At 48.4% G+C, this 18,413-nt stretch overlaps 1 protein-coding gene across 2 annotated transcripts in view; it reads right to left on the bottom strand.

Moving 5' to 3' along the window:
- Positions 1-77: 77 nt before the first annotated feature.
- The window catches only part of PALM (paralemmin), a 46,480-nt gene continuing 28,144 nt past the window's right edge, over positions 78-18,413 (bottom strand). The window contains exons 3-9 of one of the 2 annotated variants that reach the window (XM_079960833.1): positions 14,887-14,967; positions 14,502-14,632; positions 11,401-11,518; positions 10,738-10,759; positions 8,431-8,493; positions 3,074-3,205; positions 78-2,596 (exon numbers count right to left, since the gene is read on the bottom strand). In XM_079960833.1, the coding sequence (XP_079816959.1) occupies positions 2,031-2,596; positions 3,074-3,205; positions 8,431-8,493; positions 10,738-10,759; positions 11,401-11,518; positions 14,502-14,632; positions 14,887-14,967 (1,113 nt within the window). In that variant the 3' untranslated portion in view covers positions 78-2,030. The remainder of the gene's footprint in view (positions 2,597-3,073; positions 3,206-8,430; positions 8,494-10,737; positions 10,760-11,400; positions 11,519-14,501; positions 14,633-14,886; positions 14,968-18,413) is intronic. The other variant, XM_079960834.1, reaches the window with a different exon arrangement.

Below are 18,413 nucleotides of genomic sequence, written 5' to 3' on the forward strand. Positions count from 1 at the left end.
CCAGGGCTTGTGACGGGCGTAAGAGCAGGAGGAGGCAGCTGATGGGCAGAGTAAGCCATTGACTGACGAGGGGAAACACTGGTCCAAACAGATATACACTGACCGACATAAATCTGGTGCAAATTTGTCCGGCGCGTACCTTTCAGAGCACCCAGCGACACCCCTGTTAGGCAGGCCGCCCCGTGATTGCAAAGAGGGTGGGTGATAACCCCGTAGGGTGAGCCGTAGTTGCTTGCGTAAAAGCACCCCAGGGGAGGGCAGGAACCCTGTTCTGGAGGCCCGTGAAACCCAAGCGACACGCCCTAAACCCTGGCAGCTTTGGCACTTCAAATTTGGCAAGGGGGGGGGCGGGCGATCAGCGGAACGACAAGCCCCTTGGACCAGCAAAAGTTTGCAGTAGGCTCCGCTTCCCATCAGCCTCAGAGGTGGCCCAATGGTCAGAGGTGCTGGGAATCTCCAGAAGCCCACCCCCTAATTTCTGTCCCTGCTCCTCAGCCAGCTCACCTGCTCTGTCTACACCTGACTGGCCTCCCCAGCCTAGCTAGGACCGCCCGGCTGCCTCACCTCCTTGTCTGAGCCTTCTGCAGCCATGCTGATCATTGGGACGGATCAGGCCCTCCCAGCTGGCGCTCTCGGCTTCGCTTGCCGGCCCTCACCTAAGCGAGTAAGTATCTTTTGCCAGCAGTGGTCGCCAGGGCAATTTGGGTCTGCGAGGCAGGAGGATGTCAGCAGGTGGCGCCAGAGGAGCCAACTCACAGGATCATAGAGTTGGAAATGACCCCAGAGGGTCCTCTCGTCCAAACCCCACCCACGAAATAGAGGAATCTCAGCTAAAGCATTCGTGGCAGGTGGCCACCCGACCTCCTAGTTTCTCAACAAGGGGCAACACTGAGAATGAGAGGAAATTAGCAGTCAGGGTCACCACCTGAGGGTCTGGTTGCAGTGAGAAGGTGGGCTGAGGACCCGCCAAACATGACCGGTCGGTGCCCCTGTTTTGCTCAAACTGACCAGCCTCTCCTGTATTTTCCTCCCGACCAGGTTTCGGTTCGGAACCGCCGGTCAGTCCTACAATTTTTACAAGCCAGAGAGGTAACCGTCGAAGAATTAAGGAGGGAAAACGAAGCCACGTCAACACTGACGGTCTCAGAGCTGTCAAGGTCCGACCATCACAATCTCCCCAAAACTTCTTCCGGGACTTGCACGATGCTTTCCCACGAAGCTGCGGAGAACGGGATTGTCTCGCCGACAGAGCAGATCGCCAAGCCCAGTGTCCGGACGTTTCCTCTCGGACCACAGCTGATTCCCGTCACCCTGGTTTCCCTCCCCCCCCAAACACCGTCTTTTAAAACATCAGCAGGGCAGGGTGTGTGTGTGCGAAACTGGGTTTTATCGGCCCAGATTCTTTCGTTGGCATGAGAACCTGGCCAGTGACGTTCTCGGAGATCCCAGAAAGCGATCTCTGAAGGTTGGCAGATTTGCGAAGGTCCCCAGAAGCACGAGAACAAAGAGTCTCCTTAATCGATGTTAAATTTCCTTCTGCGGAACGAAAGTCCGTTGATGGAAAACGTGCCGGTTCGTTCCAAAGTGGCAGAAATCCCAAAAACGCACCCGATTCCCTTTCTTTCATATTCGGTTGAGCGCGAGTCCAAGAAACTTTGGCCCCAGCGGTTTAAGGTTTCCCGACTGATTCTGCTTCAGAGCAGGGGTGTGGGGCAGAGGACGACGCCGTCTAATAAATATATTTTGCATCTGTTCCATTTATGAAAAAGCGAATCGAGATGAAATGGGACGTAGCAGGGCCATTGCTGGGCCGCCACCAACTCTTGCATTAGAATATTTCCCCAGTCACTTAAAGGGAACAGAAAAACAAAACCTCTGGGAGCGGTGGGAACTGCATGTCTTGTTAATTAAAAATTAAAAAAAACCAACCACATTAAACCTAGGAGTTTGTGGAAGAGGTGGGAATTATGGGGGGAGAGGGAGGGGAGAGAAGGCAGTCCTGATTGGCTGTAGAGTCGAGGGGGGGCGCCTTACATCACCGAACAACATTTGCAGCGCTGTTTCTTGGCGTCGAGATCTTGCTCTGCGTCTTTGGGGTCGGTGCTGTTGGCCGCTGGCGGCTCCCCGGATTGGTTCTCCACCTTCTGGGGGACGGCCGTCGCAACCGTGCTGCCGTTCGGAGGGGCGTGATCCTTCCCTGTCGCCGACGCTGCCTTGTTCTCGGCGTCCTCGATCACCACCAGCTCCGCCCGGATGGTGCCTTCGAGACCCAAGACCTTCTTGGTTTCGTCCTCGTCCTCCACGTTCTGGTAGCCCATGAAGATCATGGTGACCGGCTTTTCCTCGCTGGGTTCGGGGCCTTGGCCGGCCGGCATCAACTTGGGGGTTTCCACCGGTTTCGCCTGGACACCGGTGATCTCCTTCCTCGGGGTGGCCTTCTGGCTTGGCGGGTTGCTACGGGGTTCCTTGGCCGCCTCTGACGCTTCGCTCAGGGTCACCTCGTCGGCCTTGTGGATAAGCTCGTCCACCTCAGAGGAGCTGAGCTGCTGCAAGCCGTTCTCCAGCGCCCCGTCTTCAACGCGGACCGCGTGCACCACTGCAAGAAAAGAGACAAAGAGAAAAAGCATTGAGCCCAACATGGAACCATGCTCAGCGGTTAAGAGTGTTTCATCGGCGGGCAGAACGACTCAGGTTCAATCCCTGCCCGCGGACTGTCTGGCCAGAGTGGTGCATGCTCTGGTTATCTCCCGCTTGGACTACTGCCACACGCTCTCCGTGGGGCTGCCTTTGAAGGTGACCCAGAAACTACAACTAATCCATAATGCGGCAGCCAGACTGGGGACTGGGAGTGGAAACCATATAACACCGGTCCTGAAAGACCTCCATTGGCTCCCAGGACGTTTCCGAGCACAATTCAAAGGGTTGGTGCTGACCTTGAAAGCCCTAAACGGCCCACGATACCTGAAGGAGCATCTCCACTCCCATCGTCCAGCCTGGACACTGGGAAATGTTGACAGCTATGGCTCCCAGGCACCGGGCGCCTTGTTCTCGCCATTTTTCGGACCCTGCGTACCTTTCATCTCGTCCTCGTACACCTTGACCCCCTGAACCGAGCGGTCTTTGGGCAGCCTGGTGGTGCTGGACAGGACCTTGGTCTCGCCCGTCAGTTTGTCCTTCTCCACCGTGATCTCCACGGAGTACATAGCTGGGGGGCAAACAGGAGAGTGAAGCCCTGCTGCCCCGCCGAGGCTCCCGGGGCCCCGACTCCCGCTGGAAAGCAAGGCGTGCGTCGCACGAGCATGGCGTGAGGCCGCGAAGCGGGTGCAGAGGGGGCAAGCTCCAAAGTGCAAGGGGTGCAGTTAGAAAGCGGCGCGCAAGGTCCGTCCAACTCCCCGTAAGGAGAAAGGGAGCCTCTTGTCTACAGTGCCGAGCGCAGCCTGCAAAAAGCAGCCCTTCCCTGCTTTGTGTGGGTTTATTCCCATTGGTGCCCGTGGGGCTTCACCTGTTGGACTGCACCTAGCGAGGAAGTATATATATAGGTAAAGGTAAAGGGACCCCTGACCATCAGGTCCAATTGTGGCCGATTCTGGGGTTGTGGCGCTCATCTCGCTTTACTGGCCGAGGGATCCGGCGTACAGCTTCCGGGTCATGTGGCCAGCAGGACCAAGCTGCTTCTGGCGAACCAGAGCAGCGCACGGAAACGCCGTTTACCTTCCCGGCAGAGCGGTACCTATTTATCTACTTGCACTTTGAGGTGCTTTCAAACTGCTAGGTTGGCAGGAGCAGGGACCGAGCAACGGGAGCTCACCCCGTCATTGCGGGGATTCGAACCGCCAACCTTCTGATCGGCAAGTCCTAGGCTCTGTGGTTTAACCCACAGCGCCACCCGCGACCTCATACACACACACAGAAAGAGCAGTACCTTGGTTCCCAAACGTCGAAACCCCGGAAGCGGGTGTTCCGGTTTCCGAACGTTTTTTGGAAGCCGAACGTCCGGCGCGGCTGTCGGCGTTTGTTTCCGGGGCGCCTGCGCCAATCAGAAGCCGCTGAATTTTGAGCAAGCTGTATTAATTTTCATAATAAAGGACTTGGGATTAAAGAAGAAGAAGCGCCTTGGTTTTTGAACATTTCGGAGGTCAAACGGACTTCTGGAACGGATTAAGTTTGGCAGAGATTTACAGAAGATTGGAAGAAATATACGAACTATTTGAACTGTAATCGGCAAATTACGCGAGTAGAACTACAAGAAGTTTTGTAAGGAGAACTATATGAAATATTGCAAAGAAGCGAAAGAAGCGAAATATTAGTTATACTATTTAAAGGTAATAGTGAAAGTAAGTAATGTAAATTAAGTGATAAGATTGGAAATTTTTCAGATGTGATTGAAGACTGGAAGAAATTTAAAGACCATTTGAATAAACATTGTAACATAAAAAATTAGAAGCTACCTGAAAGTACCATATAGGCCTAGGTTTAAATTAGGAGCTAATTAAATAAACGAGATTTAGAAAAGTTAAGAAATTTGACTATAATTGGAATATTGTTTTTGGGATAATGATACTGGAAAATTGCTACATTCAGTTACAAGGAAATTCAGATGGAAGGAAGTCAAGTAATATGTTCGTGAGGTTGCAAGTTTAATTAATTAATTAACTCGTATTGCTTATGTTTTTGTTGTTATACTCTTTTTATTTTTGTTTTATTCATGTGTGTTCTTTGTTTCATTTATTTTATAATACAGGTGAAACTCGAAAAATTAGAATATCGTGGGAAAGTTCCTTGATTTCAGGAATTCAACTTGAAAGGTGAAACTAATATATGAGATCGACTCTTGACATGCAAAGCGAGATGTGCTTCTACTTCTCAGAGGTCCAATCTCGCTCGATTTGCAATCCTTGTTTTGCTGATTTCCTTGAATATTCGAATTTTCTGAGATAGTTAATTTGGGGTTTTCACCAGCTGTACGCCATGATCATCACAATTATCACAAATCAAGGCTTGACATATTTTGCTTTGCATGTCATGAGTCTGTCTCATATATTAGTTTCACCTTTCAAGTTGAATTCCTGAAATCAAGGAACTTTCCCACGATATTCTACTTTTTCGAGTTTCACCTGTATGTGTTATATTTGTATGAAACTTAATAAACATTATTGTAAAAATAAATAAATGAAACAGCTGGGTATATGCCTTAATACTTGCTCCAAAACGTGCGACGCAAGGCCAGAACGTTACTTCTGTTCCTCGCCGTACCCGATCTTTACGGAGCAAATTGCATTTGTGCCAAACGCAGTTATATAAATGACATTTCAGCCCGCGGCATGGAAACCTATCGAGCCGAACCCCTCGCTGTGAGGGCTTATTTTATTTTATTTTATTTTATTTGGCGCATGACAACTCTGCTGCGATTAATGGGCAGCAGTCCTCTATGGGGAGAGGGGGGGGTCCAGCTGCCTTTAGGACGCTTTGACCTTGCGGAAGGTCTTCTCTGACTTTTGAAACCTCTGGCAATTCCGGAATGCAAGGCTGGTTCCCAGGAAGGAGGGATGAACCAGCCAATTTCATTTCCTACCCGTTCCTATACTACCAGCCTCACCCCCTGCCCATATTCAGAATGCCAGACCTCCAGGGCTGGCCTGAAATTTCTGGGTTTCCCAGCCCGCTGAAAATACGGACGTCCTATTCCATCACCTCCAACGTTTCTCCCCTGAAAATAGGGACGTCCTATTCCATCCCCTCCAACGTTTCTCCCCTGAAAATAGGGACATCCTACTCCATCCCCTCCAACGTTTCTCCCCTGAAAATAGGGAAGTCCTACTCCATCCCCTCCAACGTTTCTCCCCTGAAAATGGGCTTTATCCAACCTCAATCCTACTACTCAGAGTAGACACCCAGCATGATGTACTTCGGCTCGTTCGTGTAAATAGGTCTACTCTAGGTAGGGTACAACTCCACGCCTTGAGTCAGTATATTCTCGGTGAAATCCATTCTTCAACTCTTTTATCCATTCAAAACAAACAAAACCATTAAGTTCTGCAGTCAGAATTAAAGAATGCAGAACTATTTCTCCGAAGCTGCTAGAATATCACTCAGCGCATCTCGTTTTCCGTAATGTCATTTCCTCTAACCTAGAACGCGTTAGCGCTTATCTAACTCTTTCCCCTTTCGATTCCCCGGCGAGGCTGAAATAACGCAAATTGATTTCATCTTGAGCTGTGGAGTTTGTTTTCTGCCGCCGGAGCGAAACGGATGCAAATCTGTTTGTTTAATTAATTCATTTTTAAGAACCCAATTATTTCCTGCAATTAGAACAAATGCAAATCTATTTATTCACAAAATTTTCCAATTAGATCCTGCGATTAGCACTTCCATGTTTAGTTTGTTTATTTGGAGGGAGTGAGAGGAGAAATTGTGGACCGAATCTGGGGAGACCATGTTCCATTCTCCCCTTTGCCATGCCAAACGTCACCCCCCTGAAAAAACCCCATGGTGACGGCAGTGAAGAAAAAGCACTCTGCACTTTCTCAGAGGCACTGCTGCTCAGACATTCGGTTCCAGCACAGAGGGAAGAGTTTTGTTGCAAGATATCGGCCGGGCGGAATGGGAACGGGAATTTTTAAGAACTGTAAGACGAGGGCAAATGAAGAACCTTTTTGGGGGTTCAGGTGGCTCCCCCAAATTCAGCTGAAAATGCAACAACCATTTAAATTGCTCCAGTTCGATTTGCTCAGCCGAAAAAGCCGGTAAAATTTGGATAACGGTCCTGATATGCACCAAGGGTGGAATAATTTCGATTGCAACTATAGAGAGAGATTTGCATAGGGGAAGTTTTTAATGTTTAATGTTTTATAATGGTTTTGCGTACGCTGGACACTGTCCAAAGTGGGATGGGTACAAGTAAAATAAAATTATATATATAGAAGGAGAGAGAGTGCTAGCCTAGAAGCAAGCAAGAGGGGGAAATTGACGAAGCAATTCTCGAGTGCAGGATTCAGTCTTGAGTTTAAGCACGGCGCTCTCTAACCCAGGACCAGATTTAGGTTTGACGCGGCCCTCAGCTCCTGAAGGTAATGGGGCCCTTTCTATGTCCAGCTGTCCTTTGTCAACAACAAATTGCCGCTGTTTTTGTGTGTGTTGAATATATGCTATATGGCAATTTATAGACCTCATAGGTATCTCAAGCCATTTGCAAGTGTGGCCATGCAACCCATCCATGCAGAATGTCGGCACCCTATATATAGAAAGGAGCAAACCAGGGATATTTTAGGGAGCAGACGAGCAGGCGTGGCCTATGACTTACCGTATTTTTCGCTCTATAGGTAAAGGGACCCCTGACCATTAGGTCCAGTCGTGGCCGACTGTGGGGTTGCGGCGCTCATCTCGCTTTATTGGCCGAGGGAGCCGGCGTACAGCTTCCAGGTCATGTGGCCAGCAGGACTAAGCCGCTTCTGGCGAACCAGAGCAGCGCACGGAAACGCCGTATACCTTCCCACCTGAGCGGTACCTATTTATCTACTTGCGCTTTGACGTGCTTTCGAACTGCTAGGTTGGCAGGATTTTCGCTCTATAATATGCCCTTTTCCCCTCCTAAAAAGTAAGGGGAAATGTGTGTGCGTCTTATGGAGCGAATGCAGGCTGCGCAGCTATCCCAGAAGCCAGAACAGCAAGAGGGATTGCTGCGCAGTGATCGCTCTTGCTGTTCTGGTTTCTGGGATTCAAAATATTTTTTTCCCTGTTTTCCTCCTCCAAAAACTAGGTGTGTCTTTTGGTCTGGTGCGTCTTATAGAGCGAAAAATACGTTACATCACAGGAGCCTACACAACACAAAACACTGTTGCTGTGTGAAGGTTTTATTTTATTTGTTTTTTATCTTATATTTTGGAAATGTACATCCAGTTGGTTTTTTCCTTTAAATCTTTTGGCGGCCCTCAAGAGAGTGTGGCCTTAAGCGAGAGCTTGTTTAGCTTATACGTAAATCCGACACTGGCAGAGATAGATAGATAGATAGATAGATAGATAGATAGATAGATAGATAGATGATGATAGATAGATGATAGATAGATAGATAGATAGATGATAGATAGATGATAGATAGATAGATAGATAGATAGATAGATAGATAGATAATACTTTGGAAATGTGCATCCAGTGGAGCCCTAAGATAGAGCTTGTTTGGCTTATACGTAAATCCGGCCCCACTCTAACCCATCAAATAAGCCATGTGGGGTTTGCCCCCCCAAAACGGAGGGGGTTCCCCCGAGATAGTTAGACCACCCCACCCCACTCCCGGCGAAAGCAGGCGAAAGCAACATGCTGCTACAGTCAGGCAGAGGGGCTTGCCGTCGTCCCCCCGGCTGCCCCATTTTTGGGGGCCCGAGAGTGTAAAGGATTAGTGCACCCATAAGAGCAAGAGGCCACGATTCGACCTACCTGCCTTCATCATCCCACCGCCTTCCACCACTTTAACAGGGCTGTTGGAGACTCTGTTTTCCACTTGGGGGGCGAGGAGGAGAAGGGTGGGGAGGGAGTTAGAATCACAGAATCACAGAGCTGTCGAGTCGGAAGGGACCCCCAGAGGTCATCCAGTCCAACCCCGCACGAGGCAGGGACTCGAACCCGCAACCTTGGCGTTACCAACCTAGCAACACAGCAGGACAACGCAATGCTCCCTGCTCTGAGGCGCCGCTTCTGCGCATGTGTGCAGCGTTGTTTATAATAAATAATAATAATTTTTTTATTTATACCCTGCCCTCCCCGGCCAAGACCAGGCTCAGGGCGCCTAACACCAAATATAAAATACAGTTTTTTAAAAAAATCAAAACCGCACAATTGATTAAAATACAGCTTAAAATGCAGCCTCGTTTTACTGGCGGCCCATAAATCAAGACCGTAAGGAGAGGGAACATCAAATATTCACCAGGGCCAGCTATCCACGCTGGTCCCACATGGGCCCGCAAAAGGGCCGAGGGAAAATTTAGATGCAGGATCCTACTATATAAGGGGTTCCATCAATAAATAAAGAGGTTTGGTGCTTCTGCGCATGCATGCGCAGCAGCGAAGAAACCCGGAAAAATACTTCTGGGTTTGCCACGATCGCATCCCCGATACATAAGGGGAGGTATGACTGTAGATCCTTTTTGAAAATCCCCCGGGTCCAGCCGGGATTTAAAAACGGGGGTAGAGAAACTCCGCCCCAGTGGCCCTCTAGGGAAGTCATGGGTTCGAGTCCTGCCCTGCGGAGCAGGAGAAAAGAAGCATGTATGTACCGTCTCCCATGGGACAGCCCTTCGAAATACAGTGGTACCTGAGCTTACGTATCCCTCTAGATGCATAATTTTCGGATTGCGAAGGCGACAGACCCGGAAGTACCGTATTTTTTGCTCTATAAGACTCACTTTTCCCCTCCTAAAAAGTAAGGGGAAATGTGGAGCGAATGCAGGCTGCGCAGCTATCCCAGAAGCCAGAACAGCAAGAGGGATTGCTGCTTTCACTGCGCAGCGATCCCTCTTGCTGTTCTGGCTTCTGAGATTCAGAATATTTTTTTTCTTGTTTTCCTCCTCCAAAAACTAGGTGCGTCTTGTGGTCTGGTGCGTCTTATAGAGCGAAAAATACGGTATACGCTTCCGGGTTTCACCGCATGCGCAGAAGAGACCTTCGTGTTGCTGCGCGCAAGATTGCTCAATTGCGCCATGCACAGAAGGGCACCTCCGCTTATGGTCTTTTTGTCCGTAACCAGCGGTACCACTGTATTGGAAGATGTCTCTCCTATTTTCCTCTTTCCCAGGCAAAACATCCCCAGCTCCTTCGACCATTCCTCATCCGGCTCGGTTCCCAGACCCTTGATCATCTTGTCCACCTTGTCAATGTCCTTAAATTCCGGCGCCCAGAACCGGACACGGGATTCTAGCTGTGGTCTGACCAAGGCAGAACAGAGTGGGACTCTGACGTCCTTTGATCTGGACACTGGACTTTTTTGCCGCTGCGTCACACGGTGGGCTCACGCAGTGGCGTAGCGTGGGGGTGCAGGGGGGCCGGCCGCACCGGGCGCGACATCTGGGGTTAGGGCAAATCCACGGGTTAGGGGCCCAAATCCACGGGTTAGGGGGCGCAAATTACTTGCCTTGCCCCGGGTGCTGACAACCCACGCTACGCCACTGGGCTCACGTTCAGAAAAATGTGGGGTCTACGCCGTTGTGCAAATTCATGGAAACAAAGCATGTTTTCTACGCCACGTCGATCAGTTTGTCAAGCAAAGGAAAGTGTTTGGGGGATGCTTCAGTTATTAGGGTGTCGGGAGACTGCAGCCAATAACTAGAACCTCTCTGTCTTATCTGGATTGAACTTCAGTTCAGGCAAGCAAGTCTGGGGAACTACCTGCCACTAGATAGAACCTCTTTGTCTTATCCGGAATGAACTTCAGTTCAGGAAAGCAAGTCTGGGGAACCACCTGCCACTAGATAAGAACCTCTCTCTCTTATCCGGATTGAACTTCAGTTCAGGCAAGCAAGTCTGGGGAACAACCTGCCACTAGAACATGGGAAGGCAAACTAAGGCCCGGGGGCCGGATCCGGCCCAATCACCTTCTGAATCCGGCCCCTGGAGAGTCCGAGAATCAGTGTGTTTTTGCACGAGTAGAACGTGCATCTCGGGGTTATTTGTTTGTTTCGATTAATTTGCACAAGGGTGTTGGTGCAAACAAACAAACAAACAAACAAACAAACAAACAAAGGTACCTACCTTTGGCCGAGCCTAGAGGAGTCTGTGGAAAAAGAAAGCAGATATTAAGAGGAGGGGAATATATATATATATATATATATATATATATATATATATGGAGTATATCAAAGTTTAAAAACACGGGAGGCAGACCAGCACTCTCTGATGAATTTGAGGCGGCCTTGGTCACACAACCCTGAGGGGAAGGCCAGGCTGAGATTTTTATATATAAATAGATTTCTACCTGCCCCAGCCACTCTGGGCGGCTTCCAACACACATAGTTGTAGTAGTAGTAGTAAAAACATCAAGCATTAATAGCAACAATCTGGCCCGATATAAAAAATTGCAATAAACAGCTCATATCAAATAAAGCAATATTCAATAATCCATTAGGATCCCATAGTATACGGTGAAATTAAACATCAGCAAATAATAAGTTAAGCAGTTTACACTTATCTATCTATCTATCTATATCTATCTATATCTAACTATCTATCAATCTATCAATCTATCTATCATCTATCTGTCTATCTATCCTCCTGCCCCGGCCACTCTGGGCAGCTTCCAACACTAATAATATCAATATCAATAATAATAATAATAATAATAATAATAATAATAATAATAATAATAATATTCTCAGGCTGAGACGGGTGGGGGGTGGGAGAAGGACTTCTTCTTACCTTCGGTGTACGGGGCGCCTTGTCCTCCTTGCCCCCCGCCCGCGTCTCCTCAGCCATGTTCTCTTTGGTGGACGACGCTGAGATCCCGTTTTCCAGTTGCTCCAGCTCCTTCTCCAACCTGGAAGAGGGAAACGGCATTGGAAGGGAGTGGAGTCCACATAACACCGGTCCTATATTGGCTCCCAGGATGTTTCTGAGCACAATTCAAAGTGTTGGTGCTGACCTTGAAAGCCCTAAATGGCCCAGTGTACCTGAAGGAGCGTCTCCACCCCCATCGTCCAGCCCAGACACCTGGGTCCATCTCCGAAGGCCTTCTGGTGGTTCCCTCCCTGCGAGAAGCGAGGTTACAGGGAACCAGGCAGAGGGCCTTCTCGGTGGTGGCGCCCTCCCATCAGATGCCAAGGAAATAAACAACTACCTGACTTTTAGAAGACATCTGAAGGCAGCCATGTATAGGGAAGTTTTTAATGTTTTATTCTAATTTTAATATTCTGTTGGGAGCCGCCCAGAGTGGCTGGGGAAACCCAGCCGGATGGGCGGGGTGTAAATATTATTATTATTTAATTCTATGACTCCACAAACATGCCATTCCTCCAAACTGAAAAGCAACCTTTGCAGAGATTCGCTTCTGGCTTGGGCGACCGCCAGGTCTGTCTCATCCCTGTGCTAACTTTGAAAAGACTCAAGATAGGGATTGTCTCGAGACCCGGAGGCAGGAGGCGAGAAACAGCTACCGGCTGTCTCTCTCCCTCTCCCTCTCTCTCTTTTTTGAAAAGTTTTTATTGTTAAAATAATTCAGCATTAATACACGCATATTGCGAATATACAAGCATACAAACATACATTTTATAAAATCCTTAAAAATATTCAAACATACCTACATTCAGTCCCACAGATACTTCCTTTTCCCATCACCCCCCCTCACCCCACCTTTGTGTTAGACTTCCAATCTACTCAACTGCAATTTCTTTCCACTTCTATTACTTTCTTTCACACACCTTTAACCTAATTTCATGCTTCTTTTTCTGTTACGCATTGTTATCCATCTTATTTAGTATTCCAGTATTTAAAACGGAACTTGTTTATTCTAATAGGAGTTCTGATTTTTCAATATGGTTTTGCAAGTATCCTTTAAACACCTTCCAATCCCTGTCTATCTTCTCTTTTGAGATCCTTCCAATTTCTCCCATTGTTTTGGATATATTGTAGTACTCCAATAATTTGGCAAGCCACTCTATTTTTGTCGGTATAATACCACTTTTCCAATTTTTCGCAATCAATAGCCTTGTGGCTCCTGTTGTGTACAAATATAATGTCTTGTCTTCTTCCATTAGACTTCCTGGTACTATTCCCAATAGAAAACCTTTTGGTGTTTTCCTAAATGAATATATAACGAAATGGAAAAAATGTTTAGATATTCATTTAGCTACTGGCTGTCTCTTAATCGGAAAGCAGAGATGGCCTTGTGTATCTACTGCCTGCCAGGATCCCTTTAGAGCGGGAGAAGGGAAGAGGGGGCTCTGGAGGGAAGGGAATGAATGCTCACCCCTGGAAGAAGATGGTTGCATCGGTTTGCATATCCCTCTCTAAACCTCTCCCTTTCCTTTGGCCTCACAAAATGCGGAACGCGGTTCGGCCCTAGCCAAAGGGAGAGGTGCAGCCTGGAACAGAATCATGGAAGCCTTGCCAGTGACACTCTGTTCTCATGGAGAGGCAATTTCCCCCAGAGGAGTCTGCCGTACGAAACACATCAATGCAGTGGCCGGCATATAATAATAATAATAAATAATAATAATAATAATAATAATAATAATAATAATAATAATAATTTTTTATTTATACCCCGCCCTTCTCGGTTCAAAAACCGGGCTCAGGGCGGCTAACAACAAATTTAAAACACTTAATTGTAAAAGCAGCATAAGATATAAAAACACGAATAACAATAAAATTCAAAAATCAGTTTAGGGGAAATAAGCATTAGGTAATCGCCAGGGCTAGCTGGTTGAATTGGTCCTACTTGGGCCAGCGAGGGGGCCAGGGGAGAATTAGCTGTGGGGTCTCAGAGAAGGTGATCTTCATAGAAGGGGAGGGAAATAAAAGATCAGGCTGAATTCAAACTAAAGGCCAGGTGGAATAGCTCTGTCTTACAGGCCCTGCGGAAGGAGGTTAAATCCTGCAGGGCCCTGGTCTCCTTGGACAGAGCATTCCACCAGGTCGGAGCCATCACTGAGAAGGCCCTGGCCCTGGCGGAGGATAATCTGACTTCCTTATGGTCCGGGACCTCTAAACTATGGTTCTTCATGGACCTTAAGGTCCTCTGTGGGGTAGATATCTTCTAAAAGTTTGGTAGTTATTTTTCTCTTTGATAACTGGTGGGAGGGCGTTCCACAGGATGGGCGCCACCACCAAGAAGGCCCTTCTGCCTGGTTCCCTGTAACTTGGCTTCTCGCAGCAAGGGAACCACCAGAAGGCCCTTGGAGCTGGACCTCAGTGTCCAAGCAGAACGATGGAGGTGGAGACGCTCCTGCAGGTATACTGGACCGAGGCCATTTAGGGCTTTCAAGGTCAGCACCAACACTTTGAATTGTGCTCGGAAACGTACTGGGAGCCAATGTAGGTCTTTCAAGATGGTCTCAGCGGCCGCTCCCAGTCCCCAGTCTAGCTGCCTCATTCTGGATTAGTTGTAGTTTCCGGGTCACCTTCAAAGGTAGCCCCACGTAGAGCGCATTGCAGTAGTCCAAGCGAGAGATAACCAGAGCATGCACCACTCTGGCAAGACAGTCTGCGGGCAGGGAGGGTCTCATCCTGTGTACCAGTTGGAGCTGATAAACAGCTGCCCTGGACACAGAATTGACCTGCGCCTCCATGGACATCTGTGAGTCCAGAATGACTCCCAGGCTGGGCACCTGGGCACAGTGACCCCATTCAGGACCAGGGAGTCCTCCACACCCGCCCACCACCTGCCCCCCAAAAACAGTCCTTCTGTCTTGTCAGGATTCAACCTCAATCTGTTAGCCGCCACCCATCCTCCATCCACTGAAGATTTTAGCTGGGTCTTCGCTTGGCCACGCCCGCAGCCGACAACACACCTGAGCCCTTACCTATGGATGCTTTCTTCCAGCTCCTTGGCCTTCAAGTCGTCCTCCTGCATCTGCTTTTTCAAGGCGTCAGCTTCCTCGGCCGTCGACGACGGGGCTCCTTCCAGCAGCCATCTTTCCCTCAGGGTCTTTGACTGGGAGGCAAAGGGGGGAATCGTAGAGTCGTACAACTTGGAAGGGACCCCAAGGGGTCGTCTGGGTTATTGTTGTTATCGTATTTATTTAAAGCATTATTTAGAACAACCTCGGTTGCCAAATGTCTCTGTATGACCTTAAGCAAGTTCTGGCAAACAGTGAGCGGCCCCCTCTATCAAGGTGCCTCCCCCCCCACTCTGATTTTTTTGGGGGGCAGGTTCAGATCCTGCTTCCTTCCAGCAGCTCTCCCTACCTTTAAGTGTTGCAACTGACGCCGGTCATCTTCCAGCTGCCGCCTCTTGTTTTCGATCTCGGCTTGGCGCTTCCTCTTCTCCTGAAATCGCAGGCGGAAAGGAGGGTAGGAGGAACGGGGGGCGGGGGGGGGAGACAAAAAGTGAGTGGCAGCTTTCCCAAATGTTAAAACAGACTCGGGGGGGGGGGGGCTGAGGTCTTTCCAAAGTTCCCACCTCATTTCCCCTTTGGCCATGAGTTACGGAGGGCAGTTACTTTTTCCTTTTTTATTATTTTTATAAAAGCTTTTATTTGTGAATATTTCAAACTACAACGGGATTTGCCCCTGCAATACAATGCAGTTTGGGTATGTTATTTCCCCTGACGTACATGTGCTGTGCACATTTTTATGTTGGTTTTTTTTGCAAACATCGGTCGGTTGCAGAACTGCGTCGCAAAATCCAAGCGCGGCTGCATTTCGTTTCTCTCTCTTTTTAATGCTTTATTGGTTTTGAAACTGTAGAACAGAAATACTCAATAGATGTTGAAGACAAAACAGCCATTCGTTCCTTAATTGATACTTCATCATTTTATAACTGAATTTATAAATTTTACAAATTGAATTGATAAATTGAATTGATAAAACATCATTTTATAATTGAATTTAACGTGACCTCTGATCTCCCATTGCGTTCCCGAATTGGATTCCTCGAATCCACACTTCGCTTTGTTTTCTCCACGTTGTTCGGCTTAACTTTAAATTTTATGAAGTTATCCGATTTATACATAGAAACTCAGTCGAAACCTGCCAACCGATTGATATTTTGACATTCTTTTACACAGACGTATTCCACCTATATATTTCGGTTCTCGTTTTATTCTGGAAAACGCAAATTCGACGGGTTTGCCTTTGAAGGTGAACCGGATCAGCGTTTCGCTTCCGCCGAAGACAGGGAACATTTTCCAGCCCAAGAAGAAGAAGAAGAAGAAGAGTTTGGATTTGATATCCCGCCTTTCACTCCCCTTCAGGAGTCTCAAAGCGGCTAACATTCTCCTTTCCCTTCCTCCCCCACAACAAACACTCTGTGAGGTGAGTGGGGCTGAGAGACTTCAAAGAAGTGTGACTAGCCCAAGGTCACCCAGCAGCTGCATGTGGAGGAGCGGAGACGCGAACCCGGTTCACCAGATTACGAGACTACCGCTCTTAACCACTACACCACACTAGCCCAAGAGTGAGAGAGCTCAAAGATACAGAAAAGCAATTTTCTCCGAAATGGGAGCTCTTTGGGCTCCTGCGGGCCTTCAGCCAGGCAAACCTCGAACAAGAATCTGTTGTTGTTTGCAACCAGGAGAGAAATTCCATCCCTCTCAGGGCTGCTCCGTGCTTGATTTCCCTCTCGAAAGGAGGGCAAGAATGTGTTGCAAACAAGGGATGCTTTTGTTGTCCTCCTCTTGGACAGCAGAGGCTCCCCGTCGCCCTAGTTAAATCAAAATCCCGCTGGGAAAACAGAAATTGGGGGACAGCCCCATTCATAATAATAATAATATAATAATAATTTATCATTTATGACCCACCCATCAGGCTGAGTTTTCCCAGCCGCTCTGGGCAGCTCCCAATTGAATATTAAAAACAATACAGCATCAAACATTAAAAGCTTCCCTAAACAGGGCTGCCTTCAGATGTCTTCTAAAAGTCAGATAGTTGCTTATTTCCTTGACATCTGACGGGAGGGTGCCACCACCGAGAAGGCCCTCTGCCTGGTTCCCTGTAACCTCGCTTCTCGAAGGGAGAGAACCGCCAGAAGGCCCTCGGAAGAGGGACCCTGGTGTCCGGGCAGAATGATGGGGATGGAGACGCTCCTTAAGGTCTACAGGGCCATTTAGGGCTTTCAAGGTCAGCACCAACACTTTGAATTGTGCCTGGAAACGTCCTGGGAGCCAATGTAGGTCTTTCAGGAGTGGGGTTATATGGTCTCCATTCCCAGTCCCCAGTCTGGCTGCCGCATTGTGGATTAGTTGCAGTTTCTGGGTCACCTTCAAAGGTAGCCCCACGGAGAGCGCATGGCAGTAGTCCAAGCGGGAGATAACCAGAGCATGCACCACTCTAGAGAGTCAGTCTCTGGGAACGCCCTCCTGCCAGATGTCAAGTGAATAAATAATTTGTTTAAGCAACTCCTGTTTTAGGAGTGTTGGCATGGGGGGAAAAAGACTCGAAAGAGGCGTCTAATTTGTGCATTTTCCTTAATCTGCATATTTTTGTACACATTATTGCAGGGCTGGAAAAACTCCTTTGCAAAATTTGGAGAAGCGTGAACATCATAGCTTGGCTCCGTTCCAGTTGATGCCATGTTTCCAAAAGGAGAAATGAGTTAAATGCAAACGGAATCGCACCTCCCCAAATTTGCACTTACAAAAGGGACCCCCCTGCTGATATTTCAACACCCAAAGAGGGTCTCTGTGGAGGAGAGCGCTTTTTCCACTGGCGTGCAAAAATGTAAAATGCAAAAAAAAAAAAAAAAAAAAAAAAAAATCCACCCTCTGTTGCATTTCCGGAGGTGGCCGGGACAAGGGGAGTTAAACCCTGGAAATGTCTTCATTCCGGCCCCACATGGAAAAACCAGACAATATTCCTTTGGCGGCCAAGCCTGCCGCAAGCTCTTCCAAACGCATCGCCTGGCTGCCAAGCGATGATCCATTTCTCTCTCTCCTTTTCGGAACAGCCTGCAAAGATCGCCTCCCTCCCTCCGAACTTTTTGCAGAGTGTTGCAGGAATTTATGTATAGGTTGGGGGGGTTGCCCCTCCAGCAGATCTCACGCACATGCAACCCACTACCAAAACCAGCACCATCGCTTTTGTGACTTTTGTGATTTGTCCCCACAAAACACTTCATCGCAGTTTCTTCCTATCTATTCAAAGGGCCTCTGCTGCACGATACCAAATGTAAGAATTCACTGATCAATGTATCTGTGTACTGGCTCACAGGGGAAAACTTCAGAAATTCCTATAGACAGGTGAGCTCAGCTCCTCAGCAGCCCCTCTGCCTGAGCGATAATTCCTGGCATCCTTATACCTGAGTGCCAGACAGGTAGCCATTCCAGAAATAACAAGCACAGATGAAGACAAAGGGGTGTGATTCACTTGGCTGGGAAACAGGGAAATGTAAATATCTTTTTTGTTCCACTTGATGGGTGTTTGGTGGAGGGCAAGGGGAACCATGGGGCAGGGTCCAGGATGCTCAGATTGCGGCCACCAGACCTCCCCTTTCATGATGTAACCGTGATGTATGAGTGATGTAGTTTGGGGGGTGTAATGGGGATTAAAAAGGTAAAGGGACCCCTGACCATTAGGTCCAATAGTGACCAACTCTGGGGTTGCGGCGCTCATCTCGCTTTATTGGCCGAGGGAGCCGACGTACAGCTTCTGGGTCATGTGGCCAGCAGGACTAAGCCGCTTCTGGCGAACCAGAGCAGTGCACGGAAACGCCGTTTACCTTCCTGCCGGAGCGGTACCTATTTATCTACTTGCACTCTGACGTGCTTTCGAACTGC

Source organism: Podarcis cretensis, assembly GCF_951804945.1.
Source record: "Podarcis cretensis genome assembly, chromosome: 18".
Taxonomy (NCBI): Eukaryota; Metazoa; Chordata; class Lepidosauria; order Squamata; family Lacertidae; genus Podarcis; species Podarcis cretensis.